General features: G+C 37.3%; 1 protein-coding gene across 1 annotated transcript in view; it reads right to left on the bottom strand.

The window, feature by feature from the left end:
- LOC100374813 (uncharacterized) overlaps positions 1-27,577 on the bottom strand; it is a 92,364-nt gene that overhangs the window by 54,862 nt on the left and 9,925 nt on the right. The window contains 13 exon segments of the mRNA XM_085494868.1: positions 697-969; positions 7,032-7,168; positions 8,319-8,481; positions 9,321-9,572; positions 13,758-13,886; positions 15,488-15,635; positions 16,706-16,823; positions 19,290-19,421; positions 20,041-20,191; positions 21,362-21,631; positions 21,971-22,084; positions 22,675-22,816; positions 27,216-27,354. Coding sequence (XP_085350994.1) covers positions 697-969; positions 7,032-7,168; positions 8,319-8,481; positions 9,321-9,572; positions 13,758-13,886; positions 15,488-15,635; positions 16,706-16,823; positions 19,290-19,421; positions 20,041-20,191; positions 21,362-21,631; positions 21,971-22,084; positions 22,675-22,816; positions 27,216-27,354 — 2,168 coding nt within the window.

Raw genomic sequence — 27,577 nt, 5'->3', positions numbered from 1 at the left:
GGTGAAAACTCGAGAAAACAACACAAACTCAACTTTGAAGTAATCCTGAACAACCAAATTCATATATGTTACACACGTAGGGCTAATCTTGTTACACTGTCCAGGGGACTCTCAACAACCATCGCAAAGTACCGTTTTCTGCGAGTTTTTGGTCTTTATTTTCACCGCGAGGGTTGCCAGGTGGTAGAAAATGCCCGGATGTCCGCCCCCGAGGATAGGGAGAATGTACAACTTTTTCTCATTGATTTTATGTTGTTCGTCTACTGATGTCACATCTTTGGATCCTTTGAAAACATGTCGATTCTCACACTATTACTATATGCATTGCTACATCTGCCAAAAATATGTTTTAAAAAAACGCTGACCAAAAAACCACTAATAGTATTATAAAAGTATAGCGCAAGAGTATGGCTTCCTCTCATATTTTGCCCTTTGATGGCACACTTTTACTTCGACTAGATTCGGAAAAATAGAAACAGTCGACTGTTTCAGGATAGGTGGGCGTGGCTACAACACGAGAAATACCTCAACTTTACTCGAATACGAGAAATCATTTTCAACAACAAAATCAATAACTGTCTATTTCAGTGAAACACAAATCTAAATCATGAAATGTGTTGGTGGGCATTTCACAGGCACTTTAATTTATTGTCACAAACATATATTTTTGAGAGAAATCTGCATACACGCACTTACCTGTTATCATTGTTTGTTGTGAATGAAGATGGATATGATAAATAATATTAAATTCTTGATATCCTACACTGATCACATTATTACCAGTAGACTTATCGGCTCTCATCAAGCCATGTTTCCTCCAGTCAGACCAGTAGATGCAACTGTCAGATAATACTAAACTAAATGGCTCTTCATTGACCGACAGCTGGATCAGTGTAACTCTATTTTCTCCATCAAGATCACATTTTTCTAGTTTGCTGAGTTGGTAATCACACCAGTAGAGTTTTCTTTCTTTATTAAGGAATAACACAAACTGTAATTTTTAAAGAATTTTACTGGCCAGGTCAAGTTGAGACAGTTTGGGTTGGAATGGGTCTGGCCAGGTCAGGTCAATTCAAATCAAATCAGTTTGTGTTGGATCAAGTCTGGGTCAAGTCGGGTCAGATTGGGTCAAGTCAGGACAGCTTGGGTTGGAATGGGACAGGTCAGTTTTGATTGGATTCAGTCATGTCACATCAGATTAGTTTGGGTTGGCATGGGTCAGGTTAAGTCAGCACAGTTTTTTTTTTTCTATTGGATCAGGTCAGTTTGGGTCAGGTCAAGACTGGTAAGGTCAATTTGGGTTAGACTGGGCTGGGTCAGTTTGGATTAGACTGGGCCGGGGCAGTTTGGATTAGACTGGGCCGGGTCAGTTTGGATTAGACTGGGCCAGGTCAGTTTGGGTTAGACTGGGCAGGGTCAGTTTGGATTAGACTGGGCCAGGTCAATTTGGGTTAGACTGGGTCAGGTCAGTTTGGGTTAGACTGGGTCAGGTCAGTTTGGGTTAGACTGGGTCAGGTCAGTTTGGGTTAGACTGGGTCAGGTCAGTTTGGGTTAGATTGGGTCAGGTCAGTTTGGGTTAGATTGGGTCAGGTCAGTTTGGGTTAGACTGGGCCAGGTCAGTTTGGGTTGGACTGGGCGAGGTCAGTTTGGGTTAGACTGGCCCAGGTCAGTTTGGGTTAGATTGGGCCAGGTCAGTTTGGGTTAGATTGGGCCAGGTCAGTTTGGGTTAGATTGGGCCAGGTCAGTTTGGGTTAGATTGGGCCAGGTCAGTTTGGGTTAGATTGGGCCAGGTCAGTTTGGGTTAGATTGGGCCAGGTCAGTTTGGGTTAGATTGGGCCAGGTCAGTTTGGGTTAGATTGGGCCAGGTCAGTTTGGGTTAGATTGGGCCAGGTCAGTTTGGGTTAGATTGGGCCAGGTCAGTTTGGGTTAGATTGGGCCAGGTCAGTTTGGGTTAGATTGGGCCAGGTCAGTTTGGGTTAGATTGGGCCAGGTCAGTTTGGGTTAGATTGGGCCAGGTCAGTTTGGGTTAGATTGGGCGAGGTCAGTTTGGGTTAGATTGGGCGAGGTCAATTTGGGTTAGATTGGGTCAGGTCAGTTTGGGTTAGATTGGGCGAGGTCAGTTTGGGTTAGACTGGGCCAAGTCAGTTTGGGTTAGATTGGGCCAGGTCAGTTTGGGTTAGATTGGGCCAGGTCAGTTTGGGTTAGATTGGGCCAGGTCAGTTTGGGTTAGATTGGGCCAGGTCAGTTTGGGTTAGATTGGGCCAGGTCAGTTTGGGTTAGATTGGGCGAGGTCAATTTGGGTTAGATTGGGCGAGGTCAATTTGGGTTAGATTGGGTCAGGTCAGTTTGGGTTAGATTGGGCGAGGTCAGTTTGGGTTAGATTGGGCCAGGTCAGTTTGGGTTAGATTGGGCCAAGTCAGTTTGGGTTAGATTGGGCGAGGTCAGTTTGGGTTAGATTGGGCAAGGTCAGTTTGGGTTAGATTGGGTCAGGTCAGTTTGGGTTAGATTGGGCCAGGTCAGTTTGGGTTAGATTGGGCCAGGTCAGTTTGGGTTAGATTGGGCCAAGTCAGTTTGGGTTAGATTGGGCGAGGTCAGTTTGGGTTAGATTGGGCAAGGTCAGTTTGGGTTAGATTGGGTCAGGTCAGTTTGGGTTAGATTGGGCCAGGTCAGTTTGGGTTAGATTGGGCCAGGTCAGTTTGGGTTAGATTGGGCCAAGTCAGTTTGGGTTAGATTGGGCCAGGTCAGTTTGGGTTAGATTGGGCAAGGTCAGTTTGGGTTAGATTGGGCCAGGTCAGTTTGGGTTAGATTGGGCAAGGTCAGTTTGGGTTAGATTGGGCCAAGTCAGTTTGGGTTAGATTGGGCGAGGTCAATTTGGGTTAGATTGGGTCAGGTCAGTTTGGGTTAGATTGGGCGAGGTCAGTTTGGGTTAGACTGGGCCAAGTCAGTTTGGGTTAGATTGGGCCAGGTCAGTTTGGGTTAGATTGGGCCAGGTCAGTTTGGGTTAGATTGGGCCAGGTCAGTTTGGGTTAGATTGGGCCAGGTCAGTTTGGGTTAGATTGGGCCAGGTCAGTTTGGGTTAGATTGGGCCAAGTCAGTTTGGGTTAGATTGGGCGAGGTCAGTTTGGGTTAGATTGGGCAAGGTCAGTTTGGGTTAGATTGGGCCAAGTCAGTTTGGGTTAGATTGGGCCAGGTCAGTTTGGGTTAGATTGGGCCAGGTCAGTTTGGGTTAGATTGGGCGAGGTCAGTTTGGGTTAGATTGGGCGAGGTCAATTTGGGTTAGATTGGGTCAGGTCAGGTCAGTTTGGGTTAGATTGGGCGAGGTCAGTTTGGGTTAGATTGGGCAAGGTCAGTTTGGGTTAGATTGGGCCAAGTCAGTTTGGGTTAGATTGGGCCAGGTCAGTTTGGGTTAGATTGGGCCAGGTCAGTTTGGGTTAGATTGGGCGAGGTCAGTTTGGGTTAGATTGGGCGAGGTCAATTTGGGTTAGATTGGGTCAGGTCAGTTTGGGTTAGATTGGGCGAGGTCAGTTTGGGTTAGATTGGGCAAGGTCAGTTTGGGTTAGATTGGGCAAGGTCAGTTTGGGTTAGATTGGGCCAAGTCAGTTTGGGTTGGACTGGGCCAGGTCAGTTTCTGACATTTTCTCTAATATGGGGTAAACTGACATTGACACGTTCCAGGTTATTAATATCATATTCAAACACTTTTTGTTTACATTGGATACAGAAGCACAACAGCATGTGACAAAAATAGTTTCATGTCAGTGAAAAATGTTGTCTTTGCTCTCTAATTAAATTATTATAGAATACCGCAAAAGATGCACTCAGCAGCATTCCCATTCACGTACTGCAGTACGTAATTCTCGTATAAATAAAATAGTGCGTGCCAAATTTTAACTCATCTACGTTCCATTTACGTATAAAATTATATTGCGCGTACGTTTTTCATAGGTCTACATCAACGTTAATTTAGCCTGAAAATCATTGAACTCCGCGCGAACATTTGACAACCAGCTTGTAAGTTACGTAAAGATGGAAAAGCCAAACAGTAGGAGTATTTTTTTGTAACAGAAAAAATGATTGGTTAATTTTGTAATGATGATGGAAAAATAGCCAATCAAACGACCGTTTACGTGATAACACATAGACGTCATCGTAAACGAGGGTCATTGTAGAATAAAATGGCGGCATGTTAGCTTGTAGTTGCTTGCAGTTAGCGAGGACCTTACACGTTTAACTCGAACATATCAACTGTATAACTGGTATGTATTCTGTTTTCATATAATTTTCGCCGTTTTTAAAGTAATCTCTGTAATTTTGAACTACGTATTCATTGATATTTGCTTGCATAATGCGTTTATTGTAGTGACAATGTGGGAATCCAAGCCGTAACACATGTTTGAGTTTTACTGTCTCGTACACTGTAACAGTAGAATTTTACTGTAGTTAATTTTAATGGGTTTTTTCGTGCAAAAAAATTGCCAACTCTGAACTGTCACGTGCTGGAATTCTACCATGGCCGGCAGAGCCGAGGGTCAGCATGATCGTATTAACACAATATTTAATTATTTTACGGCAGGTAGCGGTACACACCATGGACAGTTCGGTGTTCAAAACGAAAAACAGGCAGTCACACCCGAAGATGTTTACCCGCAGCAGGCAGATGCTGTGGATTTTAATCACAAGCTCGTGAAGGGCCTAGTAGTAGTACATAGAATGATAATTGAGTATGCATCCAAGCAACCAGGATACAATCAGGATGAGGTTGTCAGATTAGCAGCTATAAAATTTCATGAAGACCGTGTGTAAATTTGTCTAAAAATGAGAATTGCAAAATAAATAAATTCTGTGAAATCTTGTGTATAATCTTTATTCTGAGCTACAACAACCAATCCCAGTGCAGATAAATAATACTGGCCCTCCTAGAAATACCCCCAATTTTTGATGTAGAGGGTACAGGTGTACCCCCAAAATGTGTGTTATACCTCCAGTTTTCTGTATAGAGGGTACACATATACCCTCAGTTAAAAAAGACAGTGGGAATGCTGCTCAGGCAGTACGTTATACAAGCAGGATTGACCTCCGCTTCATGTCAGTCAATGCCAACACTGTACTGCCTTTGTGCACAATTTTGCAGTATTCTCATGATAACCTCGTATACTTAATATTATTGTTTTGTAACAGTGATGTATAAATCACTGTACTATTATAATGTTATCACATTACATAATCAAAGAAAGCTTAGAAAGAACTCCCATGTGCTGAGAGTATTGGAGACACATTAAATATAATTTGAAATTACTTAGCTGAAAACTAATTATGCAAATCAGAAAATTAACATGAACAGATTTGATTGTAAAACTAATGAGGTCTGCGCAATGTAACAAAAACTCTATGTACCAAGTTTAATTGAAATGTGATTAGAACCAAAAAATTATGAATTATTATGCTAATTAGGGAAATAATATGAACAGAGTTTTACCCCAAACTAATTAGGTTTGTACATTGTCCTAGAGCATCTTTGTACTAAGTTTCATTAAAATGGAAATTAGTACTTTAGATATCAGTGTGAAAGCTTAAAATTGGTTAATTATGCAAATTGGGTAATTAATATGTACAGATTTTAACCCACAATTATCCAGGTCTGTCTATTGTCCTACAGCATCCATGTATAAACATTCATTGATATGTGATCATTAGTACCTGAGATATCAGTGTGAAAGTTGGAAATTGGTTAATTATGCAAATTAGGTGATTAATATGCACAAATATTTACCAAAAACTAATTGGGTCTCTGCATAATTCTAGATTCATTGAAATGTGATGATTAGTACTTGAGATATCAGTAGAAAAGCTGAAAATTAATTATGCAAATTAGGTAATTAATATGCACAATTATTTACCCTGAAACTAATCAGGTCTCTGCATAGTCCTAAAGGATCTATGTACCAAGTTTCATTGAAATGCGATGATTAGTACTTGAGATACCCATGGAAAAGCTGAAAATTAACTAATTATGCAAATTAGGTGATTAATATGCACAAATATTTATCCAAAACAATCAATCTCTGCATAGTCCTTGAGTATGTGAGTACCAAGTTTCATTGAAATGTAATGCTCACTACTTATATCAAAAGCTGAAAATTAATTAATTATGCAAATTAGGTAATTATATGTACTGATATTACCATAAAAACTATCAGGTCTGTGCAGTGTCATATGACATCTATGTACCAAGTTTCATTGAAATGTGATGATTAGTACTTGAGATATCAGTGGAAAAACCGAAAATTGACTAATCATTATGCAAATTAGGTAATTAGTATCCACGGATTATTACCAAAAACTAATCAAAACCTAGCATTAGTTCAGAGCATCTATGTACCAAGTTTCATCAAAATCCAATGAGTGGTTGTTTAGATATCAGTGGAACAGTCATGGAATCACTAAAAAATAGCTAATTATCATGCAAATTAGGTAATTAATATGCACAGATTTTTACCAAAAACTGAGCATCTATGTACCAAGTTTCATCAAAATCCAATTAGTGGTTCTTTAGATATCAGTGGAACAGTCATAGAACAGCTAAAAATTAGCTAATTATCATGCAAATTAAGTAATTAACGAGCATGGATTTTTACCAAAACCTAATCAAAACCTAGCATTAGTTCAGAGCATCTATGTACCACGTTTCATCAAAATCCAATGAGTGGTTGTTTAGATATCAGTGGAACAGTCATGGAACCACTAAAAAATAGCTAATTATCATGCAAATTAGGTAATTAATATGCACGGATTTTTACCAAAAACTAATCAAATCTGCGCATATGTTCAGAGCATCTATGCACCAAGTTTCATCAAAAACCGATGTATGGTTCTTGAGATAGCAGTGGAACAGTCGGACACACATACACACATACACACATACACACACACACACACACACACACACACACACACACACATACAGACGCACTAACTGCAAAGACTCCCATTTTGTGCTTCGCACATGGGAGTCAAAAACTGCTATAATTCACCTGAATAATCAATAACTAATCCAGCTGGTTTAGAGATCTCTGTACTGATAATTATTTGTACATTACTTCCATCCATGTATGATTTACCAATGGTAGCGGTGATATTATCATTACCAACATCTGACCAGTAAATATAGCTATATAGAATCAACAAACATTGATATTTAGTGTGATATCATACACAACACTATCCACAAACATCAATATTAACAATATTGCCTGTAAATTAAGTGAATAAATTAAATTATTTTCAATTCAATTCAAAAACAAATTGTTCCATTTTATGCTTGCTTAACCATTTCACCACAAGTTTCATCACAAATTCACAAAATAGTCCTGATATAGCCAAATGTTTTTGAGTAAAAACTGATTGAAAATTGACTCACATTATGTCTGTTAGCTCTAAAATTAGAGTTCATTTCCAGAAATATTGAAGAATATAAAAAAAAAGTTTAGAAAAGTTTGGGTGAGAAAGTTTGGTGGTGGAAAGGGCAGTTTCTAGTGTAATTTCTCTGCGAAACAGGCTGTAGATGTTTAATTACAATCATGAAATATTCAAAATATTCTGTTATAAATTTCTATAAAAACTTGTTTCAAATCTCTGGTGGTCCAGCAATTATGAGTGAGAAGAAATTGTATTAAAATTAAATTCATGTGTTGGTGTATAAAATATATAAATCTAAAGTTAATCAGAACTGCATTTGGCAGCAATGATGCCTTTTTCCTCACACACAATGTTGCCTAAAAAAACTAGTAACTTTGAAGAATAGACCAGCTGAATTTTCACATACACAGCAGTCAAGTTTCTCCTGAAAATACTTGGACAGCATTAAGGTTTAGAAAAAACTATTGATAGGATTATTGAGATGGGCAGATAGTATTCATAATAATTTTCATTGGTACATGAAAGTAAATTTTTGGGGAGCCATATTTTTGTAAAAAAAAAAAAAATTCAGCAGTCAGCAATGAACCAATCAGAAGTGTTATTGAATTATTTTAGCTCATATACTGTAAAAGGGTTAATTATTCACTGGGTTTTAATTTTGCTTATTTCGCTGACTGGAAAATGTGCTAAATTAAAACCCAGGGAATATGTGAAATTTAGCATTGAACACGTTATCTAAATGATAAAACCATGAATTAAAACCCACTGAATATGCCTGAAATGGTAAATCAGCGAAATTTAAACCCAGTGAAAATTAGTCATTTTACAGTACATGATATTTTTCAAAGTGAAAATAAATTTACCAAAATAGTGTGATCACTGTTAAGACAATAGAAACATACCCTTCCAATGGATCTACTGTCAACTGCCTTGGTTTAGTTAGACCACTAGTTATCAGCGTCTTCCTATTCGAACCATCAAATTGAGCAACTTCTATTTTTGATAGCGTAGAATCAGACCAGTACAGTAGACCAGAGATATAATCAACAGCTATACTCTGTGGAGCTGCCAAAATAACAGAAATAAACACATACGCTTTACATTTATCCTACCGGTATTTCTGAAAATTATTTCAAATACCAAATTTTCTCTATTTTCTCAAAGACAGGCAAAATAGTCAACACATACATGAACAATGTATTAACGTTCAACAGTGATGGTACATTATTCCTTTTAAATAAAAGGTATTACCCAAATACAGTTATAATAAAATAAAATAAAATAAGAGTTCACATCAGCAATACAAGAGTTCACTCAGGTGTACGTTGAACTGTTCAACAGATGCGCGATACCTGGCATTAGTCATACCGGGACGTTGAATACAAAATCTGCAGCATGTCCTGGTGTTGTAAATAACTTGAATACAAGTGTTTGTCTAGATGAATCATTCAAATTGGCTTTATAGATACATTTGTGACCAACATCAGTCCAGTATATCTGGTGGGAATGTGTGCTCAAATATGGCAACTATATGCAAATGATCTAATTAACATACACAAAATTGCTACTCACTTTCTAGATCACCTTCTACAATTGTTTGTCTAGATGAATCATTCAAATTGGCTTTATAGATACATTTGTGACCAACATCAGTCCAGTATATCTGGTGGGAATGTGTGCTCAAATATGGCAACTATATGCAAATGATCTAATTAACATACACAAAATTGCTACTCACTTTCTAGATCACCTTCTACAATTGTTTGTCTAGATGAATCATTCAAATTGGCTTTATTGATACATTTGTGACCAACATCAGTCCAGTATATCTGGTGGGAATATGTGCTCAAATATGCCAACTATATGCAAATGATCTAATTAACATACACAAAATTGCTACTCACTTTCTAGATCACCTTCTACAATTGTTTGTCTAGATGAATCATTCAAATTGGCTTTATAGATACATTTGTGACCAACATCAGTCCAGTAAATCTGCTGCAAGACAGGATCATAATCTACAGCATGTGGGTAATCCATAATAATATCATCGATGGATAAAGCAGTGTACTCCAATGATGGCGAGTTTAAGTCGACTTGAAATATACCATGTAGATATGGGTCACTTAGAAAGATGAAATCATTTAGTACAGGCACTGTAATTTATAATTAAAAAAACCATTAGTTAACACTTGTTATATATCATTATCAAGCCCTTATAAATTCTCTATACTATATTTACTGTATTAAAAGCATATTCTCAATAAAAGTATTAAAAAAAAAATTGCATGCCCTAATTTTGCCTGATTACTTTCCTATTATTTATGAATACAAAATGCAATATTTGAGACAACATCTCCATACCCAGTGAGTATGCAAAGTTAACTATAATCAGAGATACATGGGTACTTGGGGTTTGCAACTACGATGACATGATACCAAGATCCTGTTTCAATCTCGCTCTCGCATACGCGTTCCAACTCAGAAAAGTGCGAATGCGCATTCCCGAGGTAACTAGAATACTGGGATGTCCAGGTGGATTAAAATAGCTGCTCACGGTTACATTTTCGATGTATTACATTTTTTTCACTATGAATGTGGTAATACATGTTTTATTGTTTTATTACAAACCGCCTATGTCATGTCAGAAGGTCGTAGCATCAGTCTCGCTATCTACGAGATGGGACTTGAATAGGATTATGGCATGATGTCACCATAAAGTACTATGCGCGTTGCAAACCACAAGTAATGAATCTCTGCTATAATATACATTTTTTTCTCCATAAACCAGTGAATTTAAAACAAAGAGAATATGCTTGCAATACTAAATCCCCAAGTGATTATGCAAATAGAATATATTATTTCCTAAAATTTAGCCAACAAGAACGCTCACGCATTGCGAACAGAATTACAGTGATAGGCTAAGAAAAAGCCCTATGAATGATCAAAATTAATGCAATCTGATTGGTTAACTCAAAGAGGTGTGAAGTGTATCAATTTCAGGGGCCATGTCTTTACAAACCAGGTTTGTGCCAGCACAACCCAAAAAACATTAAAGTGCCTGTGCAATGCCCACCCCCACGTTTCCCATTTTAGATCTGTATCCCACTGAAATGGGCAGTTATTGATTTTTTTTGCTGAAAATGATTACTCGTATCCAAGTAAATTTGGGATATTTCTCGTGTTGTAGCCACCCCACCTATCCTGAAACGGTCGACAGTTTCCAGATTTCCGACTCTCACCGAAAGTGCGCCACCAAATGCCAAAATGTGAGAGGGAGTCATACCCCTGAGCCGTAATAACACTGGTCATTCAGTATACTTTTAAACGATATACATTTTTCAGTCGGCGTTTTTTTTCTTTCTTTTTTTTTTGTCTATTTTCTTTTTTTTTGAGAGAGAGAGAGTTTTTAGATATTTTGTTGTGGGCAGTTGCAGTGAAACGTATAGTCATAGTGTAAGTATTCACACGTTTCTAATCGATCCGAAGGTGCGACATCAGTGGACGAAAGCCACTTAACCTCAGATTTATTTTTTCGGAAAAACTGTCCTCGTCCATGCAAAAAAAAACTAGGTTTAAAGAGAAACGCTGACAACATAAACCTGGCGCAACACTTTTGAAAGAAATAGATTCCGCCATGATCACCGAGACGGATTTCAGAAGAGAGAGAGACGTACGGCAAGTGTTTTAAATGAGTTGACTTTTTTGCGATCCTGATTATCGTTTTATAGAGACCATTTAGTCCCTGTTCAGTAAAAGGTAGCAATAATTTTGACAGTGACACGAAAACGAAGCGTCGGACAAACAGGAAATTACACAGCCCTTACACACTGCTAATTGTTTTCATTTTCGAAGACTAAATATTTCTGAATTGTTTGGTGGTTTGTGTTGAATGTCGAATTCACACCTCTGTTCTTTTTTTACCTCCATGCTTGCAGCTTGATCTGCGTAATAATTTCTGAAATAAGAATCCGGGCTTGGTCAATGTGTTTCCACCAAATAAAGTTTTAATATGATGATCACGCCATGGATCACACTAACTCAAATCCACTCTGAATTTATCTGTATGTGTGTCGATCTCGATTATTTTTGTTATCCAATTAAACGCCGCTTTTAACGCACTTCGCCTCGTCGTGACCTGACGTGTTCACCTATTTCAACAAAATTTCAATTTATTTCTACGCGGCTGTCATTTATTTAGTAACTGTGATTTGTCGTTTTTTAAATTATTTTATAGTGATCACTGTGGTCTAATGTCAAAATATGTTCTCTTTTATTTTAATTTTGAAAGTTTTACTCAGACGATCAATGAAATAAAACAGTGTAGTGACGTGCCTAGTAACCTGCTAAATAACGAGATAATTCCGACGTCAAATTCTATTTTGTCCAGCGACAGTGTACAAACGTGCACCGCTGACGATCACGGTGACCAGCTACACCAGAACGAACATATTTTGCATCTAACTCAACCCCATGCAACAAAAATTGATACTATGTGTTCATTATGGTCCATTCCTCCTCGACGAACAAGTACATAAATGAAAATTTAGTCAAAGACAAGAAAACTGCAGAAGAAATTAGCCTTATTTACACGTATCAGCAATGCAAGCTGCCATGCGACTTCCCCTTCTGACGTCACAAGGGGAATTTCTGTATGCAAATAAGAAGCTAATGAGGAGCCTCGTTTTAAAATACACAAAAATAAAGTTGCCGTAGATTGAGTTTAAAACACATTTTTTCACTTAAAAAAATAATTCATGCTTAGAAACATAAAAAAATAATAATATTTATGTATCAATGGATAATTTTAGGCGTGAAAATAGCAGCCATTTCACAGGCACTTTAAATCCACTAAAATTAAACCCAGTGATTATGCAAATAGAAAATATTGTTTCTTAAAATTTAAAACCCAGTGACTAATCCCTGCAACATCGAATCCAGTGAAACCCAGTGAATGCCTCCCTGTACATAGCATGACTTTTTGTCCTTACACACACATCACATATCAAAGTGAGTGCGTGTGTTACTCATAGAACACGTATGGTACCCTAATAATATGTAGCAGGCAATGAGTGCAGTGTGCGAACACAACCGAATAGTTTAATGAGTTACTAAAAACAGAACTGACGTAACAATACAATGTTAAAGCATTAACTGCAGAAGCTGAGTTATTAGTTCATGCGCGATCAAGTTAAGTGGAATTCAAGATGACGCCACGCATGAGTCATGTGTCGTCGCTGAAAAAATAACCTGAAACACTATTCTAAGTTGAATTATTTTCAGCCCGCAGCTAGAAAATGATTACCGTATCATTAACAACATGCTTTATGAAGAAGCTGTCTAGCTTTCACACGAGTATTGGACATTGGGCAGTCATACTGAATCAAATTACAAAAATAATGTTCATGTTGATCTATTGGTATACTGTCTTTGTACAAAATTTAAACAGAAATGTTCATTGCATTCATGGGAAAGTAGGCATGGGTATCATGAAAAACAAAATGGCCGTCAGTCGGCCATATTTGTTTGAATCACAGAAAAAATATGACATGCAACCATATTATGATTTAGTGCTTTTACACGAGTATTGGACATTGGGCAGTCATATTGAATCAAATTACAAAAATAACGTTCATGTTGATCTATTGGTATACTGTCTTTGTACAAAATTTAAACGTTTGACGTGCACCTACAACCTAATATGTATGATCATCATACCAACTTTGATCCAAATTGGTCTAGTCATCTCCGAGAAACTGCTGCAGACAAGTTTAGGTATCAGAAATAGCAAATTTTACATTCAAAATGCCAGTAGGCCTTTTTTGCTCCGATCATAAAGTAACTTGATGCGCATATGTAAGACATTATGTATTGTCTTCATGTAAAGTTTGAATGGAATCTGTCAATGGGTGTCTGAGATATAGCTCCGGACGTACATTCGTATGGATGGACAAACAGAGGGAAAGAACCCAAATTAATAGTCCCTGTTTTCGGACTTTGTCTAAATAGGGACAAAAAAAAATGGTGCCACCCACTAAACGGAAGTGCACTGTTTTCAAACTCCTAGAGTATATAGAGTTCTTCCATACTCCTCCTATATATAGGTACACATGTCATTTTTATCTGTCATGTGTTTATGAAAATGGTGCCACCCACTAAACGGAAGTGCACTGTTTTCAAACTCCAAGAGTATATAGAGTTCTTCCATACTCCTCCTATATATAAGTACACATGTCATTTTTATCTGTCATGTGTTTATGAAGTGTGTATATTTGTAATGGGAACTGATTTACACCTCTCTGAGAGTATATATTGTTTTAATATTTAGAGTTTTGACTCACAAGTACTTGCAATGCATGAAATACCATCTGAATGCAATGTAAATCCATGACTACATTCACACACATATCCTGAGGTAGTTCGGGGTAAACACAGCTGAGAACATCCACCATTGTTAGAACCACAAACACCTATAACAAACAAAACACAAATTATATTAATTTATTTATATAGGCCAATAGTATCAGTTTAATTTTCATTAATACATAGAGGTATATATGCATTAAATTGGCAAGAAAACCAAATTTTGGCAAATTTTGTTTTTCATTAAATTTTTAGCCATTTGTTGTTTGCCCAATTACCAACCAAATTTTCATTAAATATTTTCAGGATCGAAATAGAAAATTGATTGTACATATATATACATGTAACATGGAGATATGAACCAAAGGTGGGTTATGGATATACTTGGTATATGGGAATAGATTGGTATACCCAACTTTGATGCTGGTTTATTGCCATTACATTATGCCAACTTCATTTTAAAAGTAATTCTGAGACAGGGAAATAACTTTAAAGCTTCAAAAAACAAGTACAAATGTGTTACACATAATACAGCACTCAAAACCTTCTACTAGGAAGCATTGTAAAATGGGCCCTGGAACTAGCATACAGCAATTATAGATAAATTGAGCAGGAAGAGCAAATTCGCACCCAAGTTTTGGCTTTGCTTATTGTTTGGCAACATTGACACATATAAAATCATCTCAATTGATGTTATTTTTAAAAACAAACAGACCCTGATTAGTACCAAACACCAGATAACATTTTGAAGATCAACAAAACTTCTGGGTTCATGAGCAAGTAACAGCAGATGACAAACATTTTTTTTTGCATTGTCAACAAAATTACTTCTGAGCACCTACTGTGTTAATCATGTTTGGGGGCCTAATTCTAAAACTGAAAATCCATAGTATACAGAGTATTTTACCATGGCTTGCATAGTTAAAAACACACTCACGCCATATCAGAACAACATACCGTACTTGACCTTGTTAGCGCGCCCAGGGTCAGGCACTAACGTGGTCAAGTACGGAATTTGCACAATTAACTTGCTGGCATATACGATGAGTATTTAATTGATACAATTATGAATAGGCCAATATGAATATGAATACTATCTTTTTCTGAAATTATTCGATACACTCTCTGTCGCATACGACTTATTTGCCACTTCCGTGTCGCTGAGAGTGTTCTGGAGCCGTGCTGTGTCTGGGTGGAGTGTTCTAGATTTTTTTTTGGAAACTGGTTGAATAGGCGGTGGAACGCTGTAGGAGGCGGTGGAGGGTGGTGGAACATTCTAGAGATTTGTGGTGGGTTCCGGACTCGTTATGTGTGCTGATGTAGTGGTCTATTTGTGGGTGGTGGGGGTGTGTATGGGGGAGTTGTTCAGCACTGGGTTCAGACCGTAGATCTCGTTGAATTGTATTGGAGTTTAAGTATCTAGTTATTGGAGTAGTGGAGTTTTACCGCGTTATTGTACTGATGTTTGCAGAGTATAATAATACCAGTACCAGTTGAAACCTCATCTGTTGGCTCCACGTTCGCATGTTATCATTGCCGCCAGGGAAGTCTTTCTGTTACTGTTGCCATTTTGGTATTAGAACCATCACACCTGTACTATACCAATTACGGTAATATTATGTTGCGTGTGACACTCTCATTCATACAGTTCTGAATATAACAAATGTAGGTCAGTGATAGACTGTAAGTGATCTTTACTGTTACTTACTCATTCCTTCAGGTTGTCTTGTTTCGTCATATGTACGTATACCATATGCAGTACCAGAATGCGTTAAATGCCGGATAATTGACCCGTGATCCATATTACCAAAATGTATACCATTTGTATCATCCCATTCAGTCCAAAATAAATAATCCTTTTGAAAGGAATAGTATGAAAAGTTTATATTAGATATTAGTCTGTAAATCTAGTTACAACATGTAACATACATGTATCTGATATATACCTCAAAGAGGTCAGTAAATCTAGTTTACACACCTGGTATATATTTCAAAGATGTCAGCAAATCTAGCTAACATGCCTGGTATATATTTCAAAGAGGTCAGTAAATCTCGCTAACATGCCTCTTACCTTTGTATATATTTCAAAGAGGTCAGTAAATATAGCTAACATACCTGGTATATATTTCAAAGAGGTCAGTAAATCTAGTTAACATGCCTGGTATATATTTCAAAGAGGTCAGTAAATCTCGCTAACATGCCTCTTACCTTTGTATATATTTCAAAGAGGTCAGTAAATCTAGCTAACATACCTGGTACATTTGTATATATTTCAAAGAGGTCAGTAAGTCTAGTTAACATGTCTGATATATATTTCAAAGAGGTCAGTAAATCTAGTTAAACATGTCCGATATATATTTCAAAGAGGTCAGTAAATCTAGCTAACATGCCGCTTACCTTTGTATATATTTCAAAGAGGTCAGTAAATCTAGCTAACATACCTGGTATATATTTCAAAGAGGTCAGTAAATCTAGTTAACATGCCTGGTATACATTTCAAAGAGGCAAGTAAATCTAGCTAACATGGCTGATATATATTTCAAAGAGGTCAGTAAGTCTAGCTAACATGCCTGGTACATTTGTATATATTTCAAAGAGGTCAGTAAATCTAGTTAACATGTCTGATATATATTTCAAAGAGGTCAGTAAATCTAGTTAACATGTCTGATATATATTTCAAAGAGGTCAGTAAATCTAGTTAACATGTCTGATATATATTTCAAAGAGGTCAGTAAATCTAGTTAACATGTCTGATATATATTTCAAAGAGGTCAGTAAATCTAGTTAACATGTCTGATATATATTTCAAAGAGGTCAGTAAATCTAGTTAACATGTCTGATATATATTTCAAAGAGGTCAGTAAATCTAGTTTCAACATGTAATACAACTGGTACATATGTCATGGAGATCAAAAACAAATAGTACCTGGTAAATATCCAAATCAAAGAATTTTGCCCCAGGCTTTATTATAATAATGGTTCTATCACCACCATTCAAGTCAACAGATTCAACCATTTGTCTACCTCTATCAGCAAAATATATTCTGTGAAATAATGTACAACAGATTAACTGATTAGTGATTAGACATTATCAGCTTCTTTTCTCCTAATTCTTAGATTTTTTATTGAAAAAATTATATGAATTTGCATACAGAATCATAATACCAATTTCATAAATTATAAAAATTATTATAACAAATTAGCATACCATATTTGCTATATTAAAAGTGCATCTGTAATAGAGACACACATGCATGTAAACCGTAAACCAAAAATGCATGTATTACTTATTTGAGCAATCCTCGGGGGCGGAGCTACGTCACAAGACGTTCCACGTTGCTACGACGCGCACCAATGTACATGCATTTCTATGTGGAACGTTGGTCGAGCCGATGAAAATTCGAGAAAACAACACAAACTCAACTTTGAAGTAATCCCAAACAACCAAATTTGTATATGTTACACACGTATAGGGCTAATCTTGTTACACTGTTCAGAGGAGTCTCAACAATCATCCCAAAATACCGTTTTCTGCGAGTTTTGGGCCTTTGTTTTCACCGCCACGGGTTGCCAGGCGGTGAAAATGCCCGGATGTCCGCCCCCGAGGATATGACATTATACCTCTTCACCCCCAGTTATCTCTTTTCATCACAAATTCACAAAATAGTCCTGTTTATAGTCTGCAATTTCCTTCAGAAGATAGCGACAAAAATAGGCAAATTTTTGGGATAAAAACTGAAAATTTACTCAAATTTTGTCGGTTGCCTCTAAAATTAGAGTTCAAGAGAAGAAAAATTTGGGGGAGAAAATCTGGTGGTTAAAAGATTTAATAAATGACCCTCAGTGCCATTATGGATGAGGACTAGATTCTATGCATAATAGCTGCATATTAAAATATACCATCAGCGCGAGTTTTAAATTTGGTTTGTTTTATGGCAAAACCTGACGAGTGTGCTGGATGGTCGATAATGCAGAACACCGTACAAATGTACGCTCATGCAATGCTTGAATACAAACACGACACACTGCATCAATCATAAATAAATATTTACAGTTAAAATATTCTTCATGAAAAGTACTTTTTTGAGTTCATTCATATTAATATTTTTATGTCACAAACCCACGAGAATAGTTACATGGTTATTCAGCACTGAAATTTAACAATAAAATGTTATACAGATTCGGGGCCAATGGAACACAATAAATATTCTATCATCTGATGATGTATAGCAATGATGTAACAATATGTCTAAATATGGACAATGGTATTGTAAAAGGGTTAATTATTCACTGGGATTTAATTTTGCTTATTTCGCTGACTGGAAAATGCGCTAAATTTAACCCAGTGAACATGTAAAATTTAATATAGAACACATTATCTGAATGATAAAACCGTGAATTTAAGCCCCACTGAATATGCCTGAAATGGTAAATCAGTGAAATTTAAACCCAGTGAAAATTAGTCATTTTACAGTATAATACAATGTATAAGTTAGAGGTGATTTCAATAATCATCCAATATAACAAATACAGCTTTAATTTGTATATGAACTTATTTTGCATATAAAATGTATCATAGACATGTATGAGAAACTTATATGATATATGGAAACAAGCAGCCTGTCGGCTGAGATAGCTCCGCTGTTAGCAATGCACATTTCAATTAAAGAACAGAAGATATCATTAGAAAATGTATAGTATCAAAGCAATTAGACTTGCGGTTTTCAACAAGAAGTCGAAAATATCACTTTTTACCAAAAATTACAAAAATATTCACCAAAATTAGAGAATTAAAGATATCATTACAAAATGAACAAATCTGAGAGAGGTCCACATGTAGTATCTATATATGTAATATCAAAGCAATTGGACTTGTGCTTTTTAACAAGAAGTCGAAAATATAACTTTTTACCAAAAATGACAAAAATATTCACCAAAACTAGAGAATTAAAGATATCATTACAAAATGAACAAATCTGAGAGAGGTCCACATGTAGAACCTATATACATGTATGTAATATCAAAGCAATTGGACTTGCGGTTTTTAATAAGTTGAAAATATCACTTTTTACCAAAAATATTCATCAACATTAGAGAATTGAAGATATCATCATGAAATGAACAAATATGAGAGTGGCCCAAATGTAGTACCTATATATGTAATATCAAAGCAATTGGACTTGCGGTTTTTAACAAGAAGTTGAAAATATCACTTTTTACCAAAAATGACAAAAATATTTACTGAAATTAGAGAATTGAAGATATCAATATGAAATGAACAAATCTAAGAGAGGTCTACCCAAGGTACATATACACCAAGTATCAAAGCATTCAGGCTTGTAGTTTTCAAGAAGAAGTCAAAAAAGTAAAACATTGACACGGACGACAGACAATCACTCATATGATAAGCTCCGCTCGACAAAGTCGACAGCGGAGCTAAAAATGTTGCAAATATTAATGAAGAATTAGAGTTAGCATTATAGGTAACTATATTAAGATGAAGTGACTACCTGTTCTTGGAAAAATCTATAGCCAGACCCATTGGTTGTATAAGGCCACTTATAAATGTTATCCTGTTAGTTCCATCAAGTCCAGCTCTTTCTATCTTGGCAGAAGTTCCATAATCACTCCAATACATGTACCTACAGAAAGAGAGCATAATTTGAATTAGCAGTCAAGAGTGAAAGCTGAACCAACAACTTCATCGTCCCATCCAAAGTTAAGCTACCACAACAACTTTACAACAATACAACTGCAGATGCATGATGCTTGTTCCTCTAAGCAAAAAATACTTTTTCTCCACAACGATACAACAGGCACATGGTGTTAGTCCCTATACCACAACCTCCACAATAATACACCAGGTAATTATAGTGCTGGCCCCTCTAAGGCAAAATATTAGTCTTGAGAATCCCTAGGATTTGCTTAATGTCAACATTTGACTTTAACTCTGATCTGGTTAAGTACACAGGGATGGCAGGATAAGGGTTAAATTTCCCATACACAGAACTCACATAAATTTTTTTTGCTTTTAAGAAGATTTAAACCATCATAATAGTCTGCAAATAAAAGCAAATCATGCACAAACTTCCTTTCAAAGAAAATTATTCTCAAGAAAAGCTTGTAATAGATAACAACATGAACTACAATCGCTGTGACACGCTTGTTAAAAACTGATAAATTTTTCTGGTTTTAGTTCAAAAAATAATGAAAAATTGCTAAATTTATCAGTTTTTCAAAACGCATTTTTTTCAAACATACCTATTAATAGGATCAACAACAATGCTTCTCGGTTGATCAAGATTAGTTATAAGAATCTTGCGATATGATCCATCCAACCGAGATACTGCGATGTGATTTTGGTGGTTATCTGTCCAGTATAGGTTAAAGTTGATCCAATCGATAGCAATCCCTGAAAATTCAAAGTGAAAGCATGTCACATTCTGTAAACTTTTCAGCGATTTTCCTAAGGCAGGAAAAACAGCAAACTCATAACAGTGAAATTTCCATTCTAATCTTCAAAATTTCACAAAATGGAACGCTGTTTGAGAGGAAAAAACGAGTCTTGTGGTTCTCACCCTCAACAAGATATAGCTGGCTGCTTACATCCAAGATTTATTGCCTATATGCAAATTGTGGTCAAGTCTTGTAGGATCAGTAACCTATCAGAACGTCTGTTACAAACAGCTTTATAAAGCAACATAGCCTGCTTTAGTAAGATGCACTCTAGTTGGTTGACAAATCCCCTCAGACCAGAATTGAATGTGAAATAATAAAATTCAAATAAATCCTAGTTTGTTGTTATTGCTATTTTATTCATTTTCTCAACAATGTATGTTCACAAAAAATAACAAAATAAGATGCATGCAATAAAACAAAAAAAACAATAAAAATACAGTAAAACAAGCCATGCATGGCACAGTCCCCGTTGGTTATCGATTTTAAGATATGTAGTTTTATTTATAGTAATATAGCTGAAATATAAACATGTCAGGAATATGATTATGATGATTGTTTGATATTAAAATTATTGACATTTGTATCTGATCGTCAAACGTGTATTAAGAGATATTGCCCTGGAACAGCATTAATTAAAACAAAATCCGGCATTTTGAATACATGTATAATGAATATATAAAATTTGAACATAATCAGTCAAAGCATAGAAACCCATTCTTTTATTTAAACAAAATGGCCGCTAGTCAGCCATTCTGAATCCGATCTGACAAATAAAATGATGTGCATCAGGAACCTGTAATGTTTAATGTATGTACCAAGTTTGAACATAATCCATCCATAAATGCCAGAAATGCTTGATATTTGATGATTTTTTAGCACAAAAACCGAATAGGATCTTCAAACCAATATATCTGTATATCTATGATATGATGTATAATGAATATATAAAATTTGAACATAATCAGTCAAAGCAAGTCATAGATATGGCACTAGAACCACAGACGCACAGGAGCATGGACACACAGAGGTCAAAACATAAGTCCCCGTTTTCAGACTGCCTCCAAACAGGGACTAATAAAATGTATAAATACAAAAAATATTTGGATCGGATGTTGACACTGACCTTCTACACTACCGATTCCACCATTTATAATAACTGTTGTCTCCCCGTCAACCAATCTTGCTCTTTTTATTACCCTCTGCTGGTAATCCGAGTAGTAGAGGAACTTGCCATGAATGTCAGCGTCAATTGCCACTACGTGGTCTTCACCGCTCAGCAAACAGTGGTAATTATATGTGTCATTCGGCAAGTGCATATTACCCATGTGAACCGGTAGAGTACAGATAGAATTGGTGGTGGACCAAATTAACAGCGGAGATTGCAGAGTGTTGTCTGAATATATGAAAACAATGACTTATGAGCGTGTCAAAAAATAACTACGAAAAATTGCGCCAATAAAAAAAAACATTTTTCTATCTGCTCTATCTATATTTCTATCTGTATTTGCTCTATTAGAAGCACATCTCCAATAGGAGCGCATGCCAACCAACAGTTGTATGTATTGTATACACAATCATTAAAATACGACTTACTTTAGACACAGACACACCTCTGTCATTCAAAGTGAGTACATGTGCTACTAACAGAGCAAATATGGTAAACCAAAGAAATATAATCTTCCATACATTTACACCATCACAACTCAAGATATGAGGGAAACTGAAAACTAACCTTTTTGACAGGTTCTACCATCATCCAGTAGATACGCATGTTCAGTACATAGACATGTGTACTCACTAATATCAGTAACACATAAGTCACTGCATGGAGCATCGGCACAAGCAGCTGTTTAAGAAATATACATTAGTATTATCTGTTACACAAATGTGGTCATAATAACCTCATACAGTCAAACTTGTGTTAGTGACCACCTCTATATAAAGACCACCTGCTTATAGAAACCACATTAGGATAGTCCTAAGGCATAACAAATGAGCAACCTGTGTATGAAAACCACCTGTCTATAGTGACCACTTTTAGGCAATCCCAAGGCATAACATTTTATTGGGAGTATCATGATCAAAGTACAGAAAGTCTCGCGCAGATTAGCAACAAGGTTATACATGGAATAAAATTTTATTTCATTTCTTCTCTCCGATCAATGATCTCACTTACTATTCTTTGAGAATCACATAAATCTAATGGAAAAAAAGAATTAATTTTATATTTTTTTTGCCCTCCTCAAAAAAATTGCCTTATAAAAACTCGAGAAACAAGGAATAAAAAAAGTCTGGCCTAAAATAAATTTATAAAATATTTAAAAAAACATTCACCCTGTAAGATTCTCACAAGCATTACTCAATCCAAAGATGATGCTTTCATTGACTTATAATGGAAGCCATTTTTTTTACTTTCCATTACAGATAGATACTTACATGGGGCTGTTGGTTGGTTGTAGTCACCATAAATACTGACACCAAACGGCTTGGCACCGGTATTCAGTCCGAAGTACTCAACTCCAGTATCCTTGTAAATACATTTCATTTTTTCTGCCCAATCACTAACAAAAACATAATTCTAAAAAATATGGAGAACTTTAAAAATTACCGCATTTTTATTGGGATAACACACAATAATGAATGTAATACAAAGTCATGGCGACAATCTAATAAAGTATTATGCACGCAAACAGTGTGGTGAATCAGGTTGGTCATAGTGTAATGCCAATTGAGGCGATCCCTCACTGCCTTCATGCACAACAGAATTCTCATTATTAAAGTAATAATTCAAATGCTTTACGATCAATTGTGTTCAGTGACGAGAATTTATTTTCATTAAACCTCTGCACCTGGTATACACAAAGGAAAATACCATGCTGAGTTGACAGACTCACTTACCTCATAGATGATGAGATCACAGTACCATGCTGAGTTGACAGACTCACTTACCTCATAGATGGTGAGATCAAAGTACCATGCTGAGTTGACAGACTCACTTACCTCATAGATGGTGAGATCACAGTACCATGCTGAGTTGACAGACTCACTTACCTCATAGATGATGAGATCAAAGTACCATGCTGAGTAGACAGACTCACTTACCTCATAGATGATGAGATCAAAGTACCATGATGAGGTGACAGACTCACTTACCCCATAGATGGTGAGATCAAAGTACCATGCTGAGTAGACAGACTCACTTACCTCATAGATGGTGAGATCAAAGTACCATGCTGAGTAGACAGACTCACTTACTTCATAGATGGTGAGATCAAAGTAACGTGCTGAGTAGATACTCACTTACTTCATAGATGGCGAGATCAAAGTACCATGCTGAGTAGACAGACTCACTTACCTCATAGATGGTGAGATCAAAGTACTATGATGAGTAGACAGACTCACTCACCTCATAGATGGTGAGATCAAAGTACCATGCTGAGTAGACAGACTCACTTACTTCATAGATGGTGAGATCAAAGTAACGTGCTGAGTAGATACTCACTTACTTCATAGATGGCGAGATCAAAGTACCATGCTGAGTAGACAGACTCACTTACCTCATAGATGGTGAGATCAAAGTACTATGATGAGTAGACAGACTCACTCACCTCATAGATGGTGAGATCAAAGTACCATGCTGAATAGACAGACTCACTTACTTCATAGATGGTGAGATCAAAGTACTATGCTGAGTAGACAGACTCACTCACGTCATAGATGGTGAGATCAAAGTACTATGCTGAGTAGACAGACTCACTTACCTCATATATGGTGAGATCAAAGTACCATGCTGAGTAGACAGACTCACTTACTTCATAGATGGCGCAATCACAGTACCATGTTGAGTAGACAGACTCACTCACCTCATAGATGGTGAGATCAAAGTACCGTGCTGAGTAGACAGACTCACTTACTTCATAGATGGCGAGATCAAAGTACCATGCTGAGTTGACAGACTCACTTACTTCATAGATGGCGCAATCACAGTACCATGTTGAGTAGACAGACTCACTTACTTCATAGATGGCGAGATCAAAGTACCATGCTGAGTTGACAGACTCACTTACTTCATAGATGGCGAGATCAAAGTACCATGCTGAGTTGACAGACTCACTTACTTCATAGATGGCGAGATCAAAGTACCATGCTGAGTTGACAGACTCACTTACTTCATAGATGGCGAGATCAAAGTACTGTGCTGAGTAGACAGACTCACTTACCTCATAGATGGCGAGATCAAAGTACCAAGCTGAGTTGATAGACTCACTTACTTCATAGATGGCGAGATCAAAGTACTATGCTGAGTAGACAGACTCACTCACCTCATAGATGGCGAGATCAAAGTACTTTGCTGAGTAGACAGACTCACTCATCTCATAGATGGTGAGATCAAAGTACCATGCTGAGTTGACAGACTCACTTACTTCATAGATGGCGAGATCAAAGTACTATGCTGAGTAGACAGACTCACTCACCTCATAGATGGTGAGATCAAAGTACCATGCTGAGTTGACAGACTCACTTACCCCATAGATGGTGAGATCAAAGTACTATGCTGAGTAGACAGACTCACTTACCTCGTAGATGGTGAGATCAAAGTACCATGCTGAGTAGACAGACTTACTTACCTCATAGATGGTGAGATCAAAGTACCATGCTGAGTAGACAGACTTACTTACCTCATAGATGGCGAGATCAAAGTACTATACTGAGTAGACAGACTCACTCACCTCATAGATGGTGAGATCAAAGTACCATGCTGAGTAGACTGACTTACTTACCTCATAGATGATGAAATCAAAGTACCATGCTGAGTAGACAGACTTACTTACCTCATAGATGGTGAGATCAAAGTACTATGCTGAGTAGACAGACTCACTCACCTCATAGATGGTGAGATCAAAGTACCATGCTGAGTAGACAGACTCACTCACCTCATAGATGGTGAGATCAAAGTACCATGCTGAGTAGACAGACTCACTTACCCCATAGATGGTGAGATCAAAGTACCATGCTGAGTAGACAGACTCACTTACGCCATAGATGGTGAAATCAAAGTACCATGCTGAGTAGACAGACTCACTTATCTCATAGATGGTGAGATCAAAGTACCATGCTGAGTAGTACAGACTCACTTACCTCATAGATGGTGAGATCAAAGTACCATGCGGAGGATACCGACTCACTTACCTCATAGATAATGAGATCAAAGTACCATGCTGAGTAGACCGACTCACTCACCTCATAGATGGTGAGATCAAAGTACCATGCTGAGTTGACAGACACACTTTCCTCATAGATGGTGGGATCAAAGTACCATGCTGAGTAGACAGACTCACTTACTTCATAGATGGCGAGATCAAAGTACTATGCTGAGTAGACAGACTTACTCACCTCATAGATGGTGAGATCAAAGTACAGTGCTGAGTAGACAGACTTACTTACCTCATAGATGGTGAGATCAAAGTACCGTGCTGAGTAGACAGACTCACTCACCTCATAGATGGTGAGATCAAAGTACCATGCTGAGTAGACAGACTCACTTATCTCATAGATGGTGAGATCAAAGTACCATGCTGAGTAGTACAGACTCACTTACCTCATAGATGGTGAGATCAAAGTACCATGCGGAGGAGACCGACTCACTTACCTCATAGATAATGAGATCAAAGTACCATGCTGAGTAGACCGACTCACTCACCTCATAGATGGTGAGATCAAAGTACCATGCTGAGTTGACAGACACACTTTCCTCATAGATGGTGGGATCAAAGTACCATGCTGAGTAGACAGACTCACTTACTTCATAGATGGCGAGATCAAAGTACTATGCTGAGTAGACAGACTTACTCACCTCATAGATGGTGAGATCAAAGTACAGTGCTGAGTAGACAGACTTACTTACCTCATAGATGGTGAGATCAAAGTACCGTGCTGAGTTGACAGGCTCACTCACCTCATAGATGGTGAGATCAAAATACAGTGCTGAGTAGACTGACTTACTTACCTCATAGATGGTGAGATCAAAGTACCATGCTGAGTTGACAGACTCATTCACCTCATAGATGGTGAGATCAAAGTACCGTGCTGAGTTGACAGACTCACTTACCCCGTAGATGGTGAGATCAAAGTACCGTGCTGAGTAGACTGACTCCCTTACCTCATAGATGGTGAGATCAAAGTACCGTGCTGAGTAGACAGACTCACTTACCACATAGATGGTGAGATCAAAGTACCGTGCTGAGTAGACTGACTCCCTTACCTCATAGATGGTGGGATCAAAGTACCATGCTGAGTAAACAGACTCACTTACCTCATAGATGGTGAGATCAAAGTACCATGCTGAGTTGACAGACTCCCTTACCTCATAGATGGTGAGATCAAAGTACCGTGCTGAGTAGACAGACTCACTTACCACATAGATGGTGAGATCAAAGTACTGTGCTGAGTAGACTGACTCCCTTACCTCATAGATGGTGGGATCAAAGTACCATGCTGAGTAAACAGACTCACTTACCTCATAGATGGTGAGATCAAAGTACCATGCTGAGTTGACAGACTCACTTACCTCATAGATGATGAAATCAAAGTACCATGCTGAGTAAACAGACTCACTTACCTCATAGATGGTGGGATCAAAGTACCATGCTGAGTTGACAGACTCACTTACCTCATAGATGGTGTGATTAAAGTACTATGCTGAGTAGACAGACTCACTTACCCCATAGATGGTGAGATCAAAGTACCGTGCTGAGTTGACAGACCCACTTACCTCATAGATGGTGAGATCTTAGTACCATGCTGAGTAGTACAGACTCACTTACCTCATAGATGGTGAGATCAAAGTACCATGCTGAGTAGACAGACTCACTCACCTCATAGATGGTGAGATCAAAGTACCATGCTGAGTTGACAGACACACTTTCCTCATAGATGGTGGGATCAAAGTACCATGCTGAGTAGACAGACTCACTTACCTCATAGATAGTGAGATCAAAGTACCATGCTGAGTAGACAGACTCACTGTGCAGTTCTTGTTTATCATTGCCATCAAAATCACAAGATGATATGGTGCTGACCAACTGTATTGCATTGTCCACATTAATCCAATACAATCTGAATTTAGACAAATATTTATAATCACATTAGATATTATTCATACACGAATTGACTGCCTAAGCTTATTCTGAATATACATTTCTATAGACTACAGTATTTCTGTGAGGACTGTGCCATCATGCGTCCTGTCAGCTGCACAAGTCAAACTATTGCCCCTCTTTCATACACATCAGCAGGGATGAGAATGAGAATTTTAATTTTCAGCTGAAAGTGAAGTAGC

Source organism: Saccoglossus kowalevskii, chromosome 21, assembly GCF_978046115.1.
Source record: "Saccoglossus kowalevskii chromosome 21, keSacKowa6.1, whole genome shotgun sequence".
Taxonomy (NCBI): domain Eukaryota; kingdom Metazoa; phylum Hemichordata; class Enteropneusta; family Harrimaniidae; genus Saccoglossus; species Saccoglossus kowalevskii.
This window is presented reverse-complemented; position numbering and strand designations above follow the sequence as displayed.